General features: G+C 39.3%; 3 protein-coding genes across 4 annotated transcripts; all 3 read right to left on the bottom strand.

Moving 5' to 3' along the window:
• Positions 1–2,883: 2,883 nt before the first annotated feature.
• Positions 2,884–4,000, bottom strand: LOC121993722 (myb-related protein MYBAS1-like). 2 transcript variants are annotated; one of them, XM_042548067.1, is made up of 3 exons: positions 3,814–4,000; positions 3,571–3,700; positions 2,884–3,431 (listed from the first exon to the last, which is right to left on the bottom strand). In XM_042548067.1, the coding sequence occupies exons 1-3, from the start codon at positions 3,932–3,934 to the stop codon at positions 2,981–2,983; spliced, it is 702 nt and encodes a 233-aa protein (XP_042404001.1). In that variant the 5' UTR covers positions 3,935–4,000; the 3' UTR covers positions 2,884–2,980. The 2 variants fall into 2 exon arrangements, with proteins under 2 accessions (XP_042404001.1, XP_042404002.1); XM_042548068.1 differs by having other exon boundaries at positions 3,782–3,979.
• Positions 4,001–4,980: 980 nt separating this feature from the next.
• LOC121995787 (protein NETWORKED 2A-like) lies at positions 4,981–9,620 on the bottom strand. Its single transcript, XM_042549558.1, has 2 exons — positions 9,246–9,620; positions 4,981–7,996 (listed from the first exon to the last, which is right to left on the bottom strand). The coding sequence occupies exons 1-2, from the start codon at positions 9,337–9,339 to the stop codon at positions 5,406–5,408; spliced, it is 2,685 nt and encodes an 894-aa protein (XP_042405492.1). The 5' UTR covers positions 9,340–9,620; the 3' UTR covers positions 4,981–5,405.
• A 2,124-nt stretch (positions 9,621–11,744) lies between these two features.
• Positions 11,745–20,343, bottom strand: LOC121995788 (isocitrate dehydrogenase [NADP]-like). The gene is made up of 15 exons (XM_042549559.1): positions 20,026–20,343; positions 19,898–19,941; positions 19,695–19,804; positions 19,147–19,184; positions 17,528–17,605; positions 16,094–16,147; positions 15,909–16,010; positions 15,701–15,789; positions 15,523–15,626; positions 14,190–14,258; positions 13,995–14,110; positions 13,404–13,438; positions 13,182–13,324; positions 12,917–13,039; positions 11,745–12,118 (listed from the first exon to the last, which is right to left on the bottom strand). The coding sequence occupies exons 1-15, from the start codon at positions 20,252–20,254 to the stop codon at positions 12,025–12,027; spliced, it is 1,428 nt and encodes a 475-aa protein (XP_042405493.1). The 5' UTR covers positions 20,255–20,343; the 3' UTR covers positions 11,745–12,024.
• Between the last annotated feature and the right edge of the window lie 3,422 nt (positions 20,344–23,765).

Here is a 23,765-nt window from a genome sequence, read left to right on the forward strand (position 1 = left end):
GGACTCATCATAGTTAAAACAGAAGCCCTTAGCTCTCCATTCTGCCATCTCGGTTGGGGTCAGATGCTTGAAGAATGAAGAAGGTGGAATATCCTTGCTAATGCCCCCCCGTTGTCTTGGTCTTCGCCAAAGGAGGGTCTCCACTGTTGGTGTTGAGATTGGTTGTGGTCCCGCCCCAATTTGTGCACAGAAGCCCCTCGCCTTGATAGAAGTACTGCTTCCGTTCTAATGCCCTAGCCATATTCATTGCAATGCCTAGGTTTTCAGGCTTCTTGAGTTCGATGTCAATACAGAGATCTTCGACTAGCCTTGTAATGAGCAAGTCAACCTGTTGTAGTGGTCGGAGGTCCGAGGCCCGGGCGAGGTGGGATTGGAACGACCGCTGGTAGTCTTCTACCGAGCCTGTTTGCTTCAGATTTGCTAACTCTCCCAGAGGGTTGTTGCTCATAGGAGGCCCAAAATGGATATGACAATGGTTTTTGAATTGCTTCTAAGTCATATCAGGTTCTTCCTGTTCCATCTGATCATACCAAAGTTGGACTTTCCCTACCAAGTGGAAGGTAGCAAGGCCAACCTTGTCGGTTTCTATGATCCTTTGGTTGACAAAGAATTTTTCGCACCTTTTAATTCAGCCCAGTGGATCCCCTACTCCAAAATAGGTGGGGAACTCCATCTTCAAGTACCGTAGAACCAGGGTGCCACTAATTGGTGGTTCAAGTTTGATCTCCGAGGCTTTGGAAGGGCCACACTCCACGCTAGTAGGGTTGTTTGCGGTGGGCACCAGTTGTTCTCTTGTTGTCTTTTGAACCGTACGGGATAACTTGGTCATCTGCTCTTCTGGTCCTCGTTGGTGGAAGGTGATCTGCTCCATGAAAACTTGCTGTTGCGAGATCAATCTTTCCATGAAGGCATCGAGTTTGGATGTGATAGAAGCAGATTTATTCCAGTAGCTAATTATGTAGTAGTAGATTTATTTCAAGCTGATAATTTGCTTCCGATTATAGTGACATCCAACAAAGACGTATGGCTCTACAAAGTGAACATGTCGGTAAAATCTAGGGTGTCATTAATCGTTCAGGTAAAAAGGGTAGTAGTAGGATGATAGTGGTTCGAGTACTACATTTTCGGTACCTAAACTCATAAATATTCGCAGGTATCCAATGTCAAAGGGTTAAATGTGTGGGAACCTGCAAGTAATTGTAATTTTAAACAAATCTGGACTTGACCTGAACATGAATATTAAGCATTATCAGATACCCATTGCCATTCCTAGGTAGGAAATATGATTGCGGTCGGTGTTGTCTAATCTAGGAAGTAAAGTTTGTATTCTTATAAATCAAAACATGATTTGATATTTATGCTGTTGTAAACTTGATAAAGTCCTGCTGTTTGTTTGGCATCAACTTGCTCGACTCTCTAATAGTTTAGTTTCTCGTTTTTATATATAGTGTTCTCAAGTGTTTCCAATTTCAAGTTCCACTTCGGCACAAATTGCCAGAATCTTTAGACTTATTACTGTAAAATTGATTCTGATACACTGCCAATTGCGTCACAGAAGGACTGGAGAGAGCGAAGAGATGAATTCAAAAAGTAAGCCGTGCTGTCCGATGCTCCCAAGAACTGTTGTGAGCTCTAAGAAGTTCAGTTTGAGCATCAGGACTGCAGCTGGTGCTTGATCTGCATAGTGTTGGGATCACGAGCGCTTTGTTGTGCATTTTCCCATGTAGTTGGGTTTGCAATTCTTCTCATAGAGTTGTTGATATGTTAACGCCATTCGGTGTGTTGTGCTCAAAAGATATCTATATATATCCATAATGATATGATATTGTCCACTTTGGGCCTAGACCCTCATGACTTTGCTCTTGGGATCTCCCCAAAAAACCTCATTCTAATGGAGATATCATACATCCTTTTAACCCCATGATTTTTATCAAATCTTTTCAATGTGGGACTTTAATTGAATCCCAACAATCCTCCCCTCAAACGAAGGATCACAATTACTCTCGTGGTTCGGACCTCCCCACGAGCATCTGGTCACTCTGACCTGCTCTGGGTCTCCCCGCAAGTATCCGCACTCGATCACCTTGACATATTCCGGGTCTCCCCGTGAGCATCCGGTCACCCTGACCTACTCGCCTGCCCGCGAGCATCTGGTCACCTTGACCTGCTCCAGGCCTCCCCGCAAGCATCCAGTCATCTTGACCTGCTCCAGACCTCCTCGCGAGTATCCGGTCACCCTGACCTGCTTCGGGGCTTTTCTCACAGGCATCCGGTCATCCTGACCTGTTCCGGGCCTCCCTGCGAGCATCCGGTCACCCTGACCTACTTGCCTCCCCGCAAGTATCCGATCATCTTGACCTCCTCCAGGTCTTCCCGCAAGCCTTGACATACTCCGGGCTCCCCTCGAACATCCGGTCATCCTGACCTACTTTGAGCCTTCTCGCAAGCATCCGATCACCCTGACTTATTCGGGGTCCACCCTCAACTTCGTTCAAGGCCACTCACATGACATCTGATTTGCACCATGACTCTGATATCATTTGTTGTGCCCAAAGGATGCCCACATATCTCCATAATAGTATAATATTATCCACTTTGGGCCTAGACCCTCATGACTTTGCTCTTGGGGTCTCCCCAAAAGATCTCATTCTAATGGAGATATCATGCATCCTTTTAACTTCATGATCTTTATCAAATATTTTCAATATGAGACTTTGATTGAATCCCAACACGATGTTAATCATCGGTCATTTTTGTTCTCTCAATGTGTCAGTTTCCCGCGCTTCACTAAGGTTCATTCTCTAATATTTGTTGGAAGTCTCAGTAGAATTTGAATTGATTCTTCGCTTGGATCTTGCAAACGTTTGCTCGTAATTATTTAGATTCAATCTAAATCTTTAGCAAGAATGCCATATTCATCAAACTTTTATGCATACAAATTCGACTCACAATTTGGACAGACTTTCTCAAGCATTACATCCTAAGTTTGGTTGAAGAACCAAGCCTCTGTATCATTGTGAAAGTTGCTGAAGAAACTACGTGCATCATCGAGTAATGACATCCTTAATTCATCCTCATCGATCTTCCATTGCGGTTCGGAGACATCCTTCGACAAAGATGGCACTAGGGAGCATGAGATATCACACGCCCCATCCATTCCTCTCCCGAAACCGCCTGCGGATGATTCAATCTCATCCCATATCAGATCCATGGAGTAACATTTTACTCCATCCACACCATTTTCTTCGGCTAAGTTGCTAATTGATTGTGGTGGAGTCTCGCTTATTAAGGAAAGGGAATCACAAACTAGCGAGGTGCCCAACGATGAACCTCGTTTACACTCCTTCGATATCTTTCTCATGTGGGCTCTCCAATAGTTCTTGATCTCATTGTCTGTTCGCCCCGGAAGTTTACGTGCAATTTTCGACCACCTAGACAATAAAAACCAAGACAACAATGAAGAATATATATAATGGGTAGATTTAGATTCAATAGAAGCTCAAGAAGAGAAGTGAATATGGTACGTAGTATTTTCATATAGTAAGTCGTAAATAATCATGATGAAAGAACCTATTGCCCAAGAGGGAGTGGAGTTGAAGAACAAGGAGCTTCTCTTGCGGAGTCAATCGCCCACGCTTGAGGTCGGGGTTGAGGTAGTTAACCCAACGCAAACGACAACTCTTGCCGGTTCTATTGAGGCCTAACTAAGAAAATAAAAAAATGATTAAATGATGTGTCAATGCCATGAAAGCTTAGCTTCTTGCAAACTTAGCTAGTATACCTATATCTAGATAGCCTCCCCAACCCTCAAACCTGATACTTTGGCTATGAGATCCCATCGTCGGTCACCCAACATTCGAACAAAACTTAGCAATTGTCGGTCTTCATGCTCGCTCCATGGACCCCTTCGCGTCTCTTCTTTAACCACCACCATCTTTCTCCTCCTCGCCTTCGATCAACTCTTAGAATCCATCCGATCCAATTGGTTTGATTCCATGAGACTTTGTAGTCCCTCACATTTATAGGCAGCTAAACATTTTGCATCTTTGTAGTGGAATGTAAAGGATATAAAGTTAAGTTGACATGAGTTAAATTAATTATTACCAAAAACTATTCCTGATATAAAGTGTATTATGACATAATTGTAAACTAATGTCATGCGTTAATTAGGTAAGAGATACTTTGCAACTATACTGTTGTACAATAAAAAAATAAAATAAAAGAAAACTAATCTTCATATGGCATCTCCAATGAGAGGTTTTTATTTAGGTTTGTGAAATGAAAAAGTTGAAAAAAAACTCTAACCATTATGAATACAACGTTTGAGGTTTATAGTTTAAGAACGGTAGTAAAATTTTAAATCTGCTCTTTCATCTCAAAATTAATAATATAGACGAGATTAGTAATTAATAATGTACAAAAAAAATAATGTAAAGTCTAAAAAAAATTATAGAGAAGTTTTTTAACTGTGAAGAGAGTAATAGGTTTATATGTTTTTGATGTAGCGTTGAGGTGATATATTAAATATTATAAAAAAACTAGCTCTAACCATTGGAGATACCCTAAAACTTTGACCGTGTCATGTGAATTGAGTTTGTGTAAATGATACAATCACATATATATAACTTATAATATATTTATTATGAGCTATAATTAATAAATTATCAAATTATGTAATATTAAAGTTAAAGTTATTAAAGTTAATTTAGCTTGATATATATCTATTTTAAATGAATGTTTGATAATATTTAAAAGAAACAAAAGCTTTAATGGTTGCAATTACGACACGATCCAACAATGGAACAAAGTTAGGTAGATAAACTAAACAAACATTCCACTCCACAAACTTGTTTGTACTTGATGAACACATCCTTTCAACTTTGAGGCAACACAATAAAAGGTCTTCGTCAACAGCATTACAAATCTAGCATCCACTTGTCATGATGTAAATAAGGTGGAAACTTGGAAGATAGAATATCTTAAAACTCGCCAAGAGAAAAAAATAATAATAAAAAAAATAAAAATATATAAATGACTAAATCTTCTACAAAAATATGGCTTCTATCTCAATTTTTGAATGACTTGCTCTATTCAATACAAATGAATCACGATGCTAATTCTCGTGATAAAAATTGTGGTCCTTTGCAACATGAGAAAGAGAGAGAGGTTATGGATGAATGAGTAAATGAATGAAGATGGATATATGAAAAAATAGGTAGATGTATATTGTTTAATTTTTCTTTTATTTAGGTAAAATGGCACTGATCCACCCTTGCTAACATATAGCTCCAAGTATGTAGAGAAAGGGAAAGTTATTTGCTAATAAGATGAAAAAAGAAACTAGTCATTTATCTTAGAAAATTATGGAACTGTAAGGATAGAAAGGGCATACTCTATGAGCAATTTCAGCTAGGCATATTTGGTCTCATATGATGATGATGGTAGTGCTTATGCATTGCAGGACTCATGCATGCAAAAAGTGAAGGCTTCTTAGGCTTTGCACCAAACAGAAACGTTCTCAGTGGTATCCTGGCCTTGGAGGAGAGGGTCCTTAACTGGTTGTGATTGCCTTTTGTTGCAGTTATTTCGTAGTTCTTGTTAAGCTTTGCCAATGTCCAACTGACATCCACCTGAAGTCCCCTCACGTAGTCAAAACCGGCTTGCAATTCTTTTGCCACCTTGTTGTGCTCTAGCTGCATGTTCAGTAGCTCTCCCTGAAACTTGGCCGCCTGGTACAGAGTAAACCGTTCTTCTTTGTTGTCATTTTCTTTTGACACTTTCGTTATCTCATCTTGGATGCTGCAAAGAGATGCAAATCTACATTTAAGTTCACCATTAAGGAGTGCATTCTTTTCCAACCACACTTGAATTTCAGTGTTCAACTCTCGGAGTTTTTTGTCAACTGGAGACAATTCCCGAGCCTGGGCATTCCTGATAGAAGCTACTGTGGCATCCTTATGATCCAAACTTTTTATTTCAATCAACTTCTCAGCATCAACTTTAAGTTCTTTAAATATTTTCTGAAATTTTTGAATTTGATGATATGATGTGCAAAATCTTAACCAGAAGTCCAAGTTCTCTTCGAGTAGGGTATCAATATCTGCTCTGAACTTGCTTTGAATCGCTGAAGTTTGTGGTTCATTGGCAGAGCCTAGTAGGATATCATTTTCTGTAAGAGGGCTTTTAGTTTCTGAAGAATCAAATGCTGCACTTGATTTGTTTGGGCTTTCAACAACTTCATATCTTGACTTCTCCATGTTTCTTGGTGTATTTGCCCTTAAATTATCCTGTAACGAACTCAGTATCTCCTTGAGAAGTTGAATTTCCTCGTCTTTCATGGCATTGGCATCTTTTAATTCTTTTACCTGTGCCATTGTTTCTAAATGGTACTCTTGGTTTTTCCTCTCAATATCTACAAGTTTTTTATTTGTTTCTGTGTAATTGCTGATTATAGACGTGCACTTGGTCAGTAGTACTTTGTCTCCGCCTTCTAATCCATTGAGTAAGTTTTGCAAATCTGAAATGTCATCTGGCTCTTCAACTTGTGTTGGAAGTATATCCATGAGATCCTTCTCTGTTTTAAATGATTTTGTTTGTGCAACTTCACTTTGTTGTATATCATCCTGCAACTTGTATGATTCATTAGTGCTGGGATCAAAGGCTTTCTTTCCAGTAGGATCCTCAGTTGCCCTCACGGCGCTGTTTTCTTTGAAACTTCCTCCACTCTGAAGTTCTAGAGGTATAGGCGACAGCAATTTCTCAGAAAGACTATTAAGATTATTGCAGGCTTCTATAAATTGTTTCTGAAGAAGGCCTTTATCATCAGATATACATTTCTCAAGATGCTGAACCCTTTGCAATTCATCTTCTGCCTTCTTTAACTTCTTGGTTAAACTATTGGAAGTATCAACCAGGGCTATCTTGTCTTCTTCCAAGCTTCTTAGATGCCCATGAAAATCATCAGTCTCCGACCTCAATCTCTCAATCTGTGCATTCTGAGTTGAAACAGTGAGTTCTAAACTTATCACCTTATCCACAAGTTCATCAATTTTTTCTGCCAACTCAACAACAGATGATTCTGAGCTCATCTGAAAGTGTTCCTTCACTTTCTGGCTCATCATTTGTAATTCAATCTTTTCTTCTTTCAATACACCGAGATCATCTTCTTTTTCATTTGTTGAATCTGTATGTACATTCTCATCAGATGTCTGTGTAATCTCCATCTCTGGTTTACCAGACTCACCCTTTAGAGCCATTAGCTGTCGCTGAGCATCTTTGATTCTTTCTGATTCAATTTTCACCTCTTCGGTGCTACACTTTTGTTGTTCTTGTATATTTGTGAGGCTATCCTCGCACGATTTCATGGCTGTTGCTGCCATCAAAGCACGAGCTTCATCATCTTCAATGATTGCACTAGCATTGAAAGTATCCTGCAAGCTACAGACATCATCTTGCATTTCTGTTATGTCCTTTTCAATCTCAAAATATCGTCTTAATGAAGTTTGGTAAGAGCTCCTAACAAATTCCTTCTCAGTTTGAAGCACTAGGATTTCCTTCTGAAGCCTTTCTATCTCTTCCTGTGCCTTTTCTTTGCTAATTTGAGAAGTTATCCTCTTATGGCGTAGTATTCTTCGTGAATGGTAATCGTCTTTATTGATGTTCATTAAGCCAAGCTGTGTAAGTTCATCTGGTCTACGAAGTTTACTTGGATCAATTGAAGTGATAGCCTTTAGAGAGCTACCATCCTCATCGTAGTCATCTTCCATATCGAATTGGATCTGATCAGGAAAAGCGGAGGCAAGAGTGTGGTTGGCCTTGTGCAATTCTGCTGAGATTCTGTCATACCTATCAGCCAAGGCTTTGTAAGCTTTGTATATCTCATCGACATAGTTCAGCAGCTCTGGTCTTCTCTTAAAGTACAATTCTGCCTTTCTTCCAAAGGAATCTGCATCCACATCTATTAGCTTCATCATGAATTGTACCTTTTCCTCCATTTCTGCAAGAAAAAATTCTCAGGATAATCAATTAAACGCATCAAGAATGTTAGAGTTGAATGGAGTGATATATAATTTTTGGTAGATAATCTGAAGTCACAAGTTAAACATCATTTCATAATAAGAAACATAAGAATAAGAGCATGCCCATACTCCACGAGTAAGAGATATTACCTATGCCCCAGAAAAAAGAAGGTAAACAGAAGGACCCAAAGGCTTAACATTATCAAGTGTTGACTTTGTTCATGTTAATGCATGGAAAAAGTTATATAGTCTTAACTAAGCACCTCTAAGTTACAACATCTAAAATGTAACCAACACAAGGATTGACAACTCTGCCTCAAGCCAACCTTCATTGTACAGCAAAACCACACATATAACAAGTGCATGCAAATCTTCTTCTTTCAATTCAATCATTAGGTCCAAATAGTTTGGAGGCAGTGAAAAAGCCGACCGTATGGCCCAAGCATTGTGTGCAGTCAACCGTCTTCGTGTTCTTAGTTCATCCATCTGAATTGTTCCAAAACATTCTTTTCAATTTGAAACTATATTCAAAAAGGAGAAACTTTCTCTATCAAAACATGGAATAGTTGATTGATCACAAAATTGTCTATGGTGTCCTAATGCACAACCAGTCTAATTATTTCTAGTGGCTAATATAGTGTATTTCATTTCTTTAAGAAAAATTAATATTCAGTTGTTAGCGATCTTGCTTGAAAGTACCAAATCACACCTTAATAGTAAAAAATTAAACATATAAAGTTTGTAATCTCACAGTTTATTTGGAACCAATTTACTATTCCAAAATAATTCCAGTTTCACATTCGGGAAAAAAAAATCCTGCTTGTTCTGATCTTTCAGTAGAAATCCACTTGCAAGTTTTGAAATCACAGATTATGAATAGATTTGGTTTTATATCATATAGTTATTAATTTAGCCCCTTGAATCCCCAAAAATCCTCCAAGACAAATTCCAATGATTTTTATCAGATATTCGGATCCAAATTTTGGAGATAAGAGAATACAAATCCTCATTTTTCTTGTTCACCAAACACAAGAATCTGGAAATTTGGCATCGAGATTTCCTTTTACCCAATGCCAAATACCAAGATTTCTTCGCTCAATAAATGATTTACTACTACCTTTATTCCAGATTAAGATTCATCTCATAAAACAACAATTTCCCCCAAAAGGGGCAACTGTGGAGGGAAGAATAGGAAAGAATAATAATAATAATAATAATAAAACTGACCTTGGAGATCGTTGTCGAGCCATTTCGACTGCCTAGTTCTAATCTGACTTGCCCACCACCAAGTGCAGGCATTGCTCGCCGCTCTCTGCAGCATCCCTTCCACAAATTCTCTTCCCCTTCTTCTCTAGAGAGCAGGCTTCCAGAATCCCTCGATTAAAGTCACTTCCATGGATGTAGAAACACCAAACGCAAGAATGAGATGGGGGAATCGGGATCGGAAGGAGGATTCACCCTGAAGCATGAAAACACTGCAGATTTTGGAGCGGCGATGGGAGAGATCGAACAATGAAGCATATGATCCGTGAGACGAGGAGAAGCGAAGAGGCGGAGGAGGAGCGCTCGAATCGGAGTGAGAGGGAAGCGACCAGCTCCATGCCATGTGCTTAAATCCAACGGAAAGTTTCCATTTATCTATTGGAATTTTAAAAACGTCTCTATAATTCTCATTATTCTAATCCTTAATCCAAATTCGAATAGCTTCTCCATCTTGAGTATTTAGGTACCTTTATTATTATACATGTTTTTAGAGGTCCAAGTAATATCAAAATTTTAAAAAGATTTATTTGTTGATTTTTTTAAAAAAATATTTTGAATATGGAGAATTATAAATTATTTTTTATAATATTATTTTCCAAATTTTAAGCATTGATCTATTTATGTGTGACTATTACCATTCAATATTTCTTTAAAGGTAAGTTAATCATCTATTTCATTTCATGAGTGAAGTTTTCTTTTTTTTTATAAAGATAAATTGTATTATGACCTCTACATAATTGTTGCCCATGGCTTCTTGTTGCTCTGTGGCTTGAAAAAAATCATATGCGACAGTATTGCCTCCACCCAACGCCTTACGTGCCAACCTATGGTCCCCCGCCACTGTGCTAAGTTCCTCCACTCCGTGTACCGCCTCCGTACTGGGTGCCTCTGCTATGCGCGCCAATAAGGCACTGGGTGCCTTCGCTCTACACATCGCCTCCGCAATGGATGTCTCTGCTTTGCACACCTGCATGGCACTGGGTGCCTCCGCTCTACACACTAGCATAGCACCAAGTGTCTCCTCCCTAGATGCCTCCACATTGCTTGCCACCACCGCACTGAGTTCCTCCAGTCTGTGCACCGTCATGCCTATGGGTGCCTCCACTCTGCCCGTCGGCAAGACACTGGGTACCTTCACCCTGTGCACCGCCTCTGCACTAGATGCCTAAGAGCTACTCGCCGCCTTCGCAATGGATTCCTTTGTCACTGCACTAGGAGTCTCTGCTCTGCGCACTATACTAGAACTGAGTGCCTCCGCTCTACCACGTCGTTGTGCTGAGGCAAACCATGAATCCAACAAGCTCGCAACCTACTGAATTGAATCTGTCCGTCCCCTGACAACTTACTGAATCTCGATGATCTTCTTGATGAGCGGACTATCAAGCTCTTTGGCTTGTTATTCCCACATTTCGGTTCACTACATATATCGATGATGAACCCACTAGACCCTTAAAGAGTCCTTGCACTGAATATTCCACCAAGATTTAGATAACAGTGCGGGATTCCATGCTCGTAGATCACACAATCTATACCCACCTTCCTCATTTGCCAAGCACATGGTCACCCAAGAGATTGTTGGGTGCTTGGTGTTTCATACAAAAGAGCGGCATATGGTGCAGATCTTGTTGATGGCTACACATGGGATTGATAAGATTGAAAGCTAGAAACATTTAATACCTTAGAGCACCGTCTTCACCAATTCTAGTTTGTCGGCATAGGATAATGTTTGCTTTGGCCAAGAAGCGAATTTTCCCATGAGCCTCTGTCAACATACCATAGTTGTTCGCACGGAGCTTCTCTACCGCAATAGGGATCCCAATATAGCAGAACGGAAAGGTTCCGCGCTAAACATTGGTATGCAACAACCTCTCTGTTGTTTGTTCATTCACCTCTACAATGTAAAAGCCTTGACTTGTGGAGGTTCGGGTGAAGCCTAGTCATGCTCCCAAACACCTCTAAACAACTTGCCACTAATTCCACGGTTGATTCATCCGCTTGAGTGAAGATGAGCAGATCATTGACATATGCAAAGTGGGTGATTTGGACACTGGCACACAGATGGTAGTGGAATGTGGGTCGCCTTGAGTGACCGTGAGAGCACCTCCAAAGTTCATCCAAAGAGAAAAGGTGAGAGCGGGTCACCTTATTGTAGTCGCCTCCGACCTTTGAAAAATCCATACATACATGACACCATTGATACCCACCTTTTATAAATCCACTTTTAGTACACATCTTGGTGAGACCCTCATCTTGGTGAGACCCTCTTCCATGTGTACTTCCGCAACCTTTCTTGAGCAAGATGAATGTTTTCCACTGGATCTATTTCCATCCTATTGGTTATGGTTCTATTCAAGGAATAAGCATTTCAATTCCTTATTAATTTCATGATATTTAATATGTTAATTTTACAGTATTTAACATGTAGACGATGTTCCTCATCACGAAGAATCCAAAGCAAATATCAGCTAGGAAGAATGAGGAAAACTATCAACAAAATCCACCACAACATGAATTAGCAGCAACAATTTGAGATAAGATATGTGATCATCACAACAACTTGAACACTGATACTACTGCAATTTACCTAAGTAAAAGATAAAATCCAATTAATTAATTTTCCTCTCAGATCTCTAATTAATTTTCCTTCCAAAGTTGGCATTTAAAGATCTCTGACCTTCAGGAAACAGTGCAAAGATTCTTTATTTATTTCTTTTTGGTCATTGTTGTGGCCAATAACTATTGGTTAATGGCTGCTGCTACTTTGGATCTTATCTTTGAGATTCTGAGCAACAGCATCAATGAATTCTTCAGTGCTCAAGTAGAGATCCCTTGACACTCTACATAAAGAATCAACAGATACAATGCAACAGTTAGAGAAATCGCCGCTATGAAAGAAAGTGAAATCAACTTATGTTCACTAAGGCAAAATGTCTCTTGAAATACTGAGAGAAGAAATAGGCGGAAAGCTAAAAGGTTAGGTGCATAAAATTGAATTTGTGATCATTATCCAAACGCACTGACAATATAAGACAAGACAAGATTCAAAATACAATTAACTAAGATGAAATAAAAATATATAACTTTTATGTTATTTCGTGGAATGATATGGCCAGTTTATAACACGATTAACAAGAGCAGAGATCTTTGGTCTGCATTTAGCGGACCAGGGCCCTGGTACAATGCAGTGATAGGTGGATTCAATGGCCGCCACCTGCTAAATAGGTGGGGACCATTGAATCCCGCCTATCACTGCCCCTGGTCTAGGAGCGGACCAGGGCAGGCAAGACCAGAGGATCCCACCTGGATTAACACTGTACAACGTGAATCGCTATCCCTAGTTCAAAGCTTATAAAACTTATTCCTCGAACAATATAGACATCTTTCTGGAGCGAAGGTGAGGCTACCATCAACTTACAAGGAGAAACCAAATGTGCAAAAAGAGAGTTTCTAACTGGATCTTGTCATTTTTCATTCAAAAATCTTTACCAAGCTTGGATATTCATTTTAATTAGATTACAATGCTTATGCACAATCTTTTGTTTTTCTTAAAAGTATTTAGCATGACATTGATGTCAAAGAAAATTAAATTGCCAACGCAAAAATGAAAAAGAAAAGTAAAAAAAGCTTAAGCTTACTTTGGCCCGTGGATAAGAAGTGCAAGATCCTTTGTCATTTTACCAAACTCCACTGTTTCAATGCATGCCAACTCAAGCTTCTGGACAAACTCTAGTAATTGTTCATGTTTATCCAGCTTTGCTCTGCAAAAAGAATGGTCAAAGACATCGACAAAGTGCCAAAAAAATTACAGTGAAAGTGTAACATATTCCAGACCATTCACAGAAATTGAAGGCAACTCCTTGATAATTTGTCAAAATGTGATTACAAAAAAACTGCAAATACCTATGCTCAAGACCACGTGTCCAGGCAAATATGGATGCAATACTGTTAGTACTAGTCTCTTCTCCTTTCTGATATAGCCTGAAATGTCGAGTCACGGTTCCATGTGCTGCTTCAGCCTCCAATGTTTTCCCATCAGATGATAACTACATAAGAATTTGTGAAATAATTGCCAGAGAAAAAGAAAAAGAAAAAGGAAAAAGATGCACAATTAACAGTCATTACCAATACAGAAGTCATCAAGCCCAGAGAACCAAATCCTGCACCAATGAAGAATAATTGAAGCATCAGAGTGGCATTAAGGAAAGCTTGAGATCAGATAAAGGGAGATTAATCTTTAAAAACAGCTGAAACATAACAAGATAGTACATGATTTTTGAAAGTGGGTCAGGAAATGATGAAAGGACTATGGAACAAAGACAATGATAATATTAATGTCATGTAGATTTCTATGGAAAATAAGATCAAGAATTTACCAGAGTTGAGAAGTAGGAGTCCAATTGTCAGGATAAAAGAGTTGGTGGGATGGGATTATGATATCAAAAATTATCAAGTATAAAGGAACCACCAAACTATCATCAGATATGTTTAATGGGAATTAGATATCAGCATTGATATATGTATAATAAGAAATGCAACTAACATAATGAGGGTGATTTAAAAGACCAGAGTAGCACTAGTGATGCAGTAGTGCAATAGTGGAATAATATCTGTAGAGGTGTAACTGACATCAAATAGTTGGCGCTCATGACTTATTGAGTTATTGTCATCATCATGGTTGTTACTGGAGTACAAAGATATGGTAAAATGAAGTACCTTGTGCAAGGAAATCACTCTGGACATCTCCATCATAGTTTTTGCATGCCCACACATAACCACCATCACTTTTCAGTGCATAAGCTACCATATCGTCAATCAGTCTGTGCTCATACCTGATAGAAGGAACCTGAATACTTGTTCACAAATGTTTTAGGAAATAACAATGTAAAAGAACTTAATAGAGATGCCAACCATATTGATTGTTCTTCGAACTGGCTCTTCCATTTTTCCTCATATACCTCCTGAAATATGTCTTTAAACCTACAATGTTCCAACATGATCGGCATAACTTGCATGTCTAAGCTTCCAAAGACAACATGATATATGATGTACGTTGAGCATTAAATCTCTGAAATGTAATTATGATTCTTGACCTAGTTCACAAGAAGATTAACAACTTGAAAGAAGAAATGATTTGATAACAATAAATTGTAGTTATTGACGTCTGCAGTACCATACTCTTAAATTTCAATGGCTAAAAATTAAAAAATCCAATAAAGCACGAGTGCTCAAGCCTCTTCAAGCTTAAAAGTTCAAGCAACTAGCATGAATCAAATTTTAACCGTGAAGTCAACTTGTCCTAATTGTCAAACATATCCACTTTTCAGACATTATCTTTATAAAATCTCCATTTGGACACCCATCTAATTATTTTCTGGGTGGTTGCACTTTGGGGATTTATATGTAATAGTAAAGAGGTTTCTTTCTATTGCAACAAAGGTGAAGCTGTCACCTTAGTAACCCATCCAAGGTGGCCCCACACACTCTGGAATGGGGTAAATCAAAAACAGAGGTTTCTTTCTAGCTTTGATTTTTGGTGGTTTAAATATACCTTACCTCCAAGAATGTTTCTGACCAAATAAAAAAATATGACTTACCGAAACAACCTAATCAACAATGTACAATATGCGGAATCAGTTGCAACCTACTCACAATCAATCCCCAACTGCAAATTTAGAACATTGTCCTTTACTTCAATTGCTATTGCACTTCCTTTACAACTGAAGCAGCTTCTATAGATCCTCAAAGTAAAATGATTGATAACGAGTATGAGGTTGCTAATTTGGAATAATTTGTATCCTCACATGTGTACACTTACAGTCTTAATTTTTCGTATCTAGATCTGAATTTTTTGCTTATGCTAGCCCAGTCACCTAGTGTTACAGATGACTACGGTAATGGAACTTTCTACCAAGTAAATTATTGAGGTTATGAGGTTGCTATTTGGAATAATGTTTACCCTCAAAAGTGTAGAATTAATATCTTACAGTTTTAATTGTTTGAATCTAGGTCTGTTTTTTTATTGCTTGTGCTAACCCCACTCACCAGTGTTACAGATGACTACAGCAATTGAACTTTTTCTACCACCTAAGTTATTGAGACATTCATATTGTATTTCTTGACGCCATTCTACCTTAATCAACACAACATCAATCCAAGAATGAATTGGAAGAAAATATTGAGCAACAACAAGAAAAGATGTTCTGGCAAGGAGCTAAGCTAGACCATAAAGGGACATAAGTACCTGCCATCATATTTTTTCAATATGGTATTTTTGGTACTCAAGTAAAGTGGCCATCTTTTTGCAAACGCCATGGACATTGATGACTCAGCAAAAGCTCGAATAGACTAATAAGAGGTTCAAACTTTAATCATCTAGAATAACTCCATAAAGTTTGCTACATTACTACAAGATGACAAACCTCATCAACATTATACATTGATAATGCAATACCAGTCCCTTTGAACTCATAAACATCTAGCTCTGTAGGTGCACCTCCATCTTCAGGGACTAATTAACCCCAAAAAACTAACAATGTCAGATCCAGGTAATCAAACAGCCATACACATCAAAAAGAACACAATTAAAAAAGTTGATTAAATTAACCTGCGTTGAGTATTGGGGCTCACCAAAAACCATTTTAAGCTTCCCAGAACCTTTGACAATCATGTCTGTTGCTCGATACTGATCTCCAAATGCATGCCTACCAATACATATAGGTTTCTTCCAACCTATATGTGCATGCAAATATCCATAAACATTCACATTTGCCAGACACAAGAGTTTAAATAAAGAGTGAACAGAAGATTCTTACCAGTTACTATGCGTGGTATGTTTTGGCAAAGAATTGGCTCCCGAAAGACAGTTCCTAGAGGAAATTAGATTACCAATTAACTAATTTTTCTAACAGAAGGCTGATTTACTGCAAGAAGAAGACATGCAAGGGGTAATATCCACCAACATGGTTGTCAAAGTCAGCATAAGTTTCAAAAGTCTAAGAAACCTAGTATCTAAAGTCAGTGTTAGTCCAAAAGTCTAAGAAGCCAAGTATCTAAGTCAGTATCAGTTTCAAAAGTCTGAGAAACCTAGTATCTAAAATCACTGTCAGTTCAACAAGTCTAAGAATCTAGCATCTAAAGTCAGTGTTATTTCCAAAAGCCTAAAAAACCTAGTGTATGGTGCATCGTACCAGTAGAATCAATGGGATACGTTGTCAACGCTTTCATTCCCTTTCCATAGCTTAAGCTTTTGAGATATTTTGAATAGGTATAAGTGGTCACCTAATCAAACTAAAGAAGCTTGACTGAGATGTTATAACAAGACCTAATCAAACTAAACAAGCTTGACTGAGATGCTACAATATTATATTACAAGAAAACTAAGGGGGTGTTTGGTTGATGAGTTTAGGATGAGGGAATGGAATGATAGTAAAAGATAGTGTTTGGATTGTGGGTTTAGGAATGATAATTTGGGAATGATTTCTAGATTTATGAGAATCAACCAAACCCATATAACTAGGTGGGTTTCATTTCCATTCCTATTCCCATTCCCATTCCACCTTACTATCAAACCCATACCCATAGTCATTCCCGTCATTTAACCAAACGCCACCTAAGTGTTTGGTTCAGGAAAAACTATTTTTTTCAGTTTCTGTTCTCAATTTCTAGAAAATAGTTAACAAAAATGTGAAAATCGATCAAATTGAAAATATAAAAAATAAAATGTTGAGATTTTTAATTTCTCACAAAAATTATGAGGGTAAGTTATTTCTAAAATTTGAGAACACAGACTGAATAACTGGATTTTTTTTTAACAAAATACAGCAACATATTTTCTCAAGGAACTAGTTATATGATTAAGATGAATAAAGGAAAAAATTAAATTCAAGCTAATGCCTTAAAAAATATTAATTGATTTTTAAGTTTGAGTAGATCAACAGTACTAAAGAAGCAAAAGTAGCAGTATACAAAGTAGAATTTTTATATCTGCAAATTTCTTGTTAAATAACCAATAATGACAATGGTTCTTGAAACATAGCAATCACTCTCATAGCAAAGTTCCAAGCAACATGCAAGAAGGAAGCATCTGAATAAGTGTTGAAGAATTGTTTTTGGCATATTAATCTAGCATGTATTAAATTGACCAAAAATAGAAACAACTATGCTTCAACCAAATATATGTACTGGGCAAAAGTAAATAATCAAAGTATAACAATATTAGTTAGGAAAGGCAAGGACTATGAGCAAACCATTTAAAATGTTCCTTATAGATCCATTGGGGCTTCTCCACATGGATTTGAGATTAAACTCCTTAACTCTAGCTTCATCTGCCATTAAAAAGATAAGAGAGACAAATTTAATGAAAAAAGTTATAAAAAGTGCTGTTGTCTATAAACACTTAATGACGGATAACAACAATGAAACATACAATGAGTCCAACACAAGCTAAGAGAGAAAAGGAAAAACAACAATGACTCATAGTGGAAATTAAATACTTGCTTTCTGTCTAACACCTCTAGCCAAGATCATTAGGTACTTATAATGTCTCCTATATGGTAAATAACATGCTCAAGCAAAGTTCCGCATTTCTCAAGCTCTTCAATGAAGAATTCCAGTACAAACTTCCATCTTACATCCCAATGAATGAATCACAAGCCACTACCGCTCTAAATATCTTAGCCAGTTCAACAAGGATCAGTTCAATTTAATGGTAAACTCTAAGTAAATCATGAACCAGTCACTAACTAATTAAACTAGGTAAAAAATGGGTATAACCCAAAGCCCCAAATGAAACCAAACTAGTTGCCCCCATTCCCATTTGTTGCTTCTTTTGTCATAATTTCTCAATAACTTTTGATCAATCTGGACGAACCAAATAGTATAGGTAAAAACACAAAAGAAACTTCATTCACCTTACTTACAATCCAGATTTAAAGACACTTATTACCATGGTTTAAAGTGTCGTACCGAAACGGTCGAAACGGACGAAACGTCTCGTTCCACTCGGCGACCGACACCGGCACGACCCTGGCACCAAACCCACGACAGGTGCGACGTGTTACGCGACCCCATGGTTACAGCAGAGGGGTTGCTCGACCCTGCAATAGTAACGGAGAGGTCGCATAACCCTTCCGCTGTCGCCGTAGAGGCATCGTGCTACCCTGCGGTTACTGTAGAGGGGTCGCACGACTAACATGGTCGCGCCGAAGGAATCATGCAATCCTCACGGCCATGGCTGGTCGCACAACCTTGCGACAACACCGAAGTCATGCGGGCTCACGAGTGGTATCAGATTTCAGATTTTTTTTAATTAAACTTAGGTTAATTTTTTTAATCAACTCCTAGTTATGGTGAAGATAATCTAAAGAGATTTTATTAAACCCTAATAAAATTATCTAATTAATTTTATATTTTATTTATTTTAATTTAAAAATTATAATAAAATTTTTATTTATTTATTTAGCTATTTTCATATCTTTTCCTTTTTTTCAAAGATTATTTTTTATCTTGTTTATTTTTTAAATATTTATGTTAAATATTTTATATTTAAAAAATACCGAAACTATGTCGGCACGGCACGATACGATACCGAAACCGTATCGTTCTGGTCTAGGACCGAAACCTTGGCACGGGTCAAAATTTTAAACCTTGCTTATTACTAAGTACTGATTTTTGAATAAATTTGCAGTATCAAGAAACATGAAGGCATATGATTCAAAATCAAATTTTCTTCTAATGCAAAACTACAAGATTTTATGTATATGAAGACTTGAAACCTGAAGTCTATATCAGAGATGCAATGACAAAACAACCAACATTCTTCAATAGGTATCAATCATTCTATAAACAAGAAAAGGCATTGGTGTACCAGGCGTTATCGTTGCACACTTCACTGCAACGTTGTACCTGCATATTTCAGGGAAAATGATTGATTGTACATGGTTAGATGGAAAAGATACTAAATCAATGTAGAGCAGGACATCATCTAAAGAGTAATTTAAACATAGAGCTATGAGCTAATGCCACAAGTCACTATTTCCCAAGATGTATTCTCCAACTTAAATTAGTTAATGTAATATACTATGCTCCCACTTTTTTGTGAGGAAAAACTCGATGATGATCAAATTAGTTATGACACCTATTAATAACCATTTAGATTAATAAAGTTGTGGAAGATGTGTCAGTTAGTTAAACAGAAGATAAAATAGACAAACACCTCGGAAAATTTGAGCAAGTTTCTTTAGTGACATGGTCATAGTAGCATAAATTGCTCACAAACCATTTAGTGGGAGGCGAGGCTAAAGGCATAATAAAGTAATGAAGCAACCTACAGTGTCTGTGCATTAGAAAGTCCCATACATCCGCACTTGCGAGTGTGAGCACTGCTAAGAACAGTAGTAGTGATTGTTAGATTACCGGAGTGTAGCTTCAGCACTTTCTACGGTGACATTGTCATCAGTGGCGTCACGGTTCGGAAGACCCAGATCGAAGTACTTGATGTCCAAATCGAGATATGGAAATATAAGCTACATAAAAGACAGGAGACAGCTGAAGCCTGAAACAACAAAGATGACGAGAAAAAAGAAGAAAAACCAGCAAGAAAACCGAAAAGTCGTCACCTTTTCTTTTATCATTCTCCAAATGACCCTAGTCATCTCGTCACCTGAAGATTATGATTAAGATTTTACTTGTTTATACAAAAAAAAAAAATTCGAACCGAAAAAAAAAGGACGAAGAAAAGGGTCACCATCCATCTCGACGATGGGGTTGTGAACTTTGATGCGTTCGGCAGCGGACATAGTGGCCAAACAGCGTACGGAAGAGGTAGTACGAATCGTGAGGCAACCTCCATTGATGGGTCGCGTCCGATGCAATAGGTGCACGGAGACAGTACGATTCCTTAAGGCAGGGGAGAGTGGCGACAGGTAAGAGTAACAGGAGGAGGAGGAGAGAGCGGAGAAGGATGAAGATAACATGGCGACGCCGATGGAGAGAATCCGCCGCCTGAGAAGGTGTCCGATCTGGTTGTCAATATGCGAGCTCTACGAATAGGTTTCGTCGGGTAATCGATTCTACCAAGAAATGGAAAAAACTTCATTCCGCCCTCGAGATTTATTCATTTTGTAAAACACCCTTCAAAATTTTAAAATAGATATTTAAATTATTTATTTATTTTAGTTAATTTACTTAAATTAATCTCAAAATGACTGACTTCGTCAATGACAGTTTAAACTTAGCACCAGAATAAATCGAAATAGCTATTTAATTAATATTATAATTCAAACTTATAATATTAATAATTAAAAATATATATATAAACATCATTTTGACAATATTATTAACTAAAAAATTATAAATAATTTGATGGTCTTAAAAAATTAAGTGATAATTTTAAAAAAATATATTTATCTTTAAATTAAACATATTTTAATACTTATGATTTATCTGAGTTGAATTGGGTGATTTAGGATTTAAGAAATCTTATAACATTTCCTATTTATGAATTTTTAGTCGGTGTTAATTACATTATTGTTGATCCTGTCCGAAAGCTGAATCAACGGACGCTGGACACGTGGCGCTCTCCGAGTCGCTGACGTAGATCTCAGGTCGGTCGGACGACGCTCCGGCAAACCTGCAAGGAAGTCGGGCCGGGGAGGGGTTCCCGGCGACGACCCTCCGACGCTCAAGTCAGGCAAAGCTCAATAAGAAAGTGGCTCCGAAAGTTGTAGAACGCGTACCTCCGGCGAAGGATGAGGGCCTTTATATAGGGCTGGGGAGAAGCGGGTGCACACATACCGAGGTGTACACGTGTCCTTAGCCCATACCCTAGTAAGGGCCTGCCAGTGAGCTTACCTGATCCCATACTACTATAGTCCAAGCATGTCTTCGATGGGACAGCGGAATCCCCTGTCGTAAGATTTGGAGTATGGCCTAAACGTGGAACATGCCCGCTGTCAGGAAAAGATGTTCCTTGTCCTTTTCCCCTTTGCTTCTGGTCGGTCGTCCGACCGGCCGGCCTGCACTCCGGGCGTTCGGCCGGCTTGCTGCCTTACGTCCGGCCGGGCGCATATAGTGGTCTACTTGGAAGATTCTCGGTGATGTGTTTTGTGGAGACTGTTAGCGGTATGTTTCCTCATGTTTCGGCCGAGCGTGCCCTCCGCTCGGCCCTACGATCCTGTACCATGAGCGTCGGGCCCAGCTTCCTGCTGGGGCGCCCTTTGCCATCAGTTAGACCCCGGTCAGCCGGCAGGGCGTTCGACCCACCCATCTCCGGTCGGCCACCTGACCCTTTGACTTCCACGTGGCGTTGACTCCCTAGAGCTGGGGTCCCCTGTTCTTACCGCCGGATCACTTGCCTCCCCTTCAAGTCTAGTCGAAGGAGGCGATTAGTCCGACTGACTGGACTGCGAGTCTAGCCGGGTGGCGCATCCGTGCCATTATACTCCGCTCGGCCTACCACCGGGATGGCCTTAAGGTTAGTCAGCAGCCACATTCCTTGGACCTCCTCGTAATCTGCGCCAATCTTCGACATTAAGGCTGAGCATGCGCTCATTAAATGCTTCGAATGACTGACTGCCACGTGGCGCACTGTCGTCATCGTACGGCGGCGACGGCGTGGTGCTTTGATGGGATCGAAGCGGTTCGAAATGGACGGTGTGATGCACGCTTTGGTTCCCGTGACCTGGATCCAACGGTGGAGGCCGCCCGGCCTCCACCCTATAAAATCTTCATTCTCCCCTATCCCCCTCATTTGGTTTCGCGACCTCTACCTTCGTTCCTGGTATTTCGGTGCTCCGGCGATTCCATTCCTGCTCTCCGACGCTCTCCGGCGCCTCTTCCTTGATCCTTTTCCTCGCAGTAAGGCTCTATATCTTTTCTTCCTTATTTCCGGTGTTTCCTCCGCATTTCTTTCCCCAGTTTCAATCCTTGGGACCTTTTTTCGCTTGCTGCCGCTTTTCTTCTACCTTTCTGCCTTTTTTATTCCTTCCGCTCGGATCATGGCTAGTTCTTCTCATCCTGAAGACCAGTCCCTCGGCCCATGGTACACCACCATGCAGTCCTGATTCGACCAGCGTGATTTTGATGTTCTAACAGACAATTTTGAAATCCCCGATGATTTTGAACTTCTTTTGGCCGGTCCCTCCGCTCGGTGGCACAGGCTGCCGCGTGGAGCCTTCTGTGTCTTCCGTGACTAGTTTACCGCTGGTCTGCGTTTCCCTGTACATCCTTTCATTATCGATGTTTGTAACTTTTTCGGTGTTCCGCTCGGCAGTCTAGTACCCAACACTTTTCGCCTTCTCTGCAGGGTTGTTGTTTTGTTCAAAATCCACAACATCCCCCTCCGACCGGACGTCTTTTTTTATTTCTATTACCCCAAGCAATCCGAGCCGGGCACCTTCATGTTTCAAGCTCGGCCCGGCTTAGTCTTCTTTAACAAACTGCCTTCTTCTAATAAACATTGGAAGGAGTATTTTTTCTATATCTGTATGCCCGAGCAGGCCAATTTCCGGACCAAGTGGCAGGTCGACCTACCCCCCACTCCTGAGCTGAAGAAATTCAAGACCCGACCGGACTACCTCCATGCTGCAAACATGCTAGCCGGTCTACGGCTCAATATCAATAAGCTTCTTCACGAAGGAGTGATGTACATCTTCGGTCTGAGTCCCATACGGACTCCTCTTCCGACCAGCTTCGGTAAGAATTTTACTTGGGCGTTTGCTTTGATTGCTAACTGATTTTTCTCCTTTCCTTTGCAGCGGACATCGTCATGGAGTCGGTAATGGCCGGCATTCTGAAGAGAAAGGCGGCGGCGCTCGAAGCCGCGACAGCAAAAGAGATGGAGGCGCTCGGCATCCAGCCGGTCGGCTCGCAGGAAGGGGAGAGCGGGACTCATGCAGAGTCGACCGCTCAGGCTTCTCAACAGCATGTGGCAAGCAGAGCCACTCCCAGCGGAGGACAAATTTGTTGGAATGTATACTGAAAGCCTAAGCTTTGTAAACATTTATTATGAATAAAGAATCACATTTGGTCTAATTGTCTACATTTGTTTGTAGTTGTTCATTTAATTTATATTGTAGATAACATAGTATGTGGTGTCACATACAGAAGATGATGCTATCAGTACCTTATAAATTATAAACAGTAGCTCACGACCAAAATGGAAAAGGAACAAACCATTAGAAGGTCGTAGTGTAATTAGGTATTAGTTTATCTTGACTATATAATTACACTAGTACACTCAGAGTGTATTGAGTAAGACCATTTGAGGTCGTTTCTTTTATACTGACTTTATAAAGGAACAAAGACCTCAGTTATTATGGAAGTGTGTGCTCTAAATCCTAATATAATAACAAGCACATATATTTGATATTTATTTCTTTAATTTATCAATGGGTGAGATTTAGTTCGTTGAATCAATAAACCCGATAAGTTGGGAAATGGTATCACTTATAGTGTGTGTTGTTGATTATAGAAGGAAACTGTGTC

The sequence above is a fragment of the Zingiber officinale genome, chromosome 6A (assembly GCF_018446385.1).
Source record: "Zingiber officinale cultivar Zhangliang chromosome 6A, Zo_v1.1, whole genome shotgun sequence".
Taxonomy (NCBI): Eukaryota; Viridiplantae; Streptophyta; class Magnoliopsida; order Zingiberales; family Zingiberaceae; genus Zingiber; species Zingiber officinale.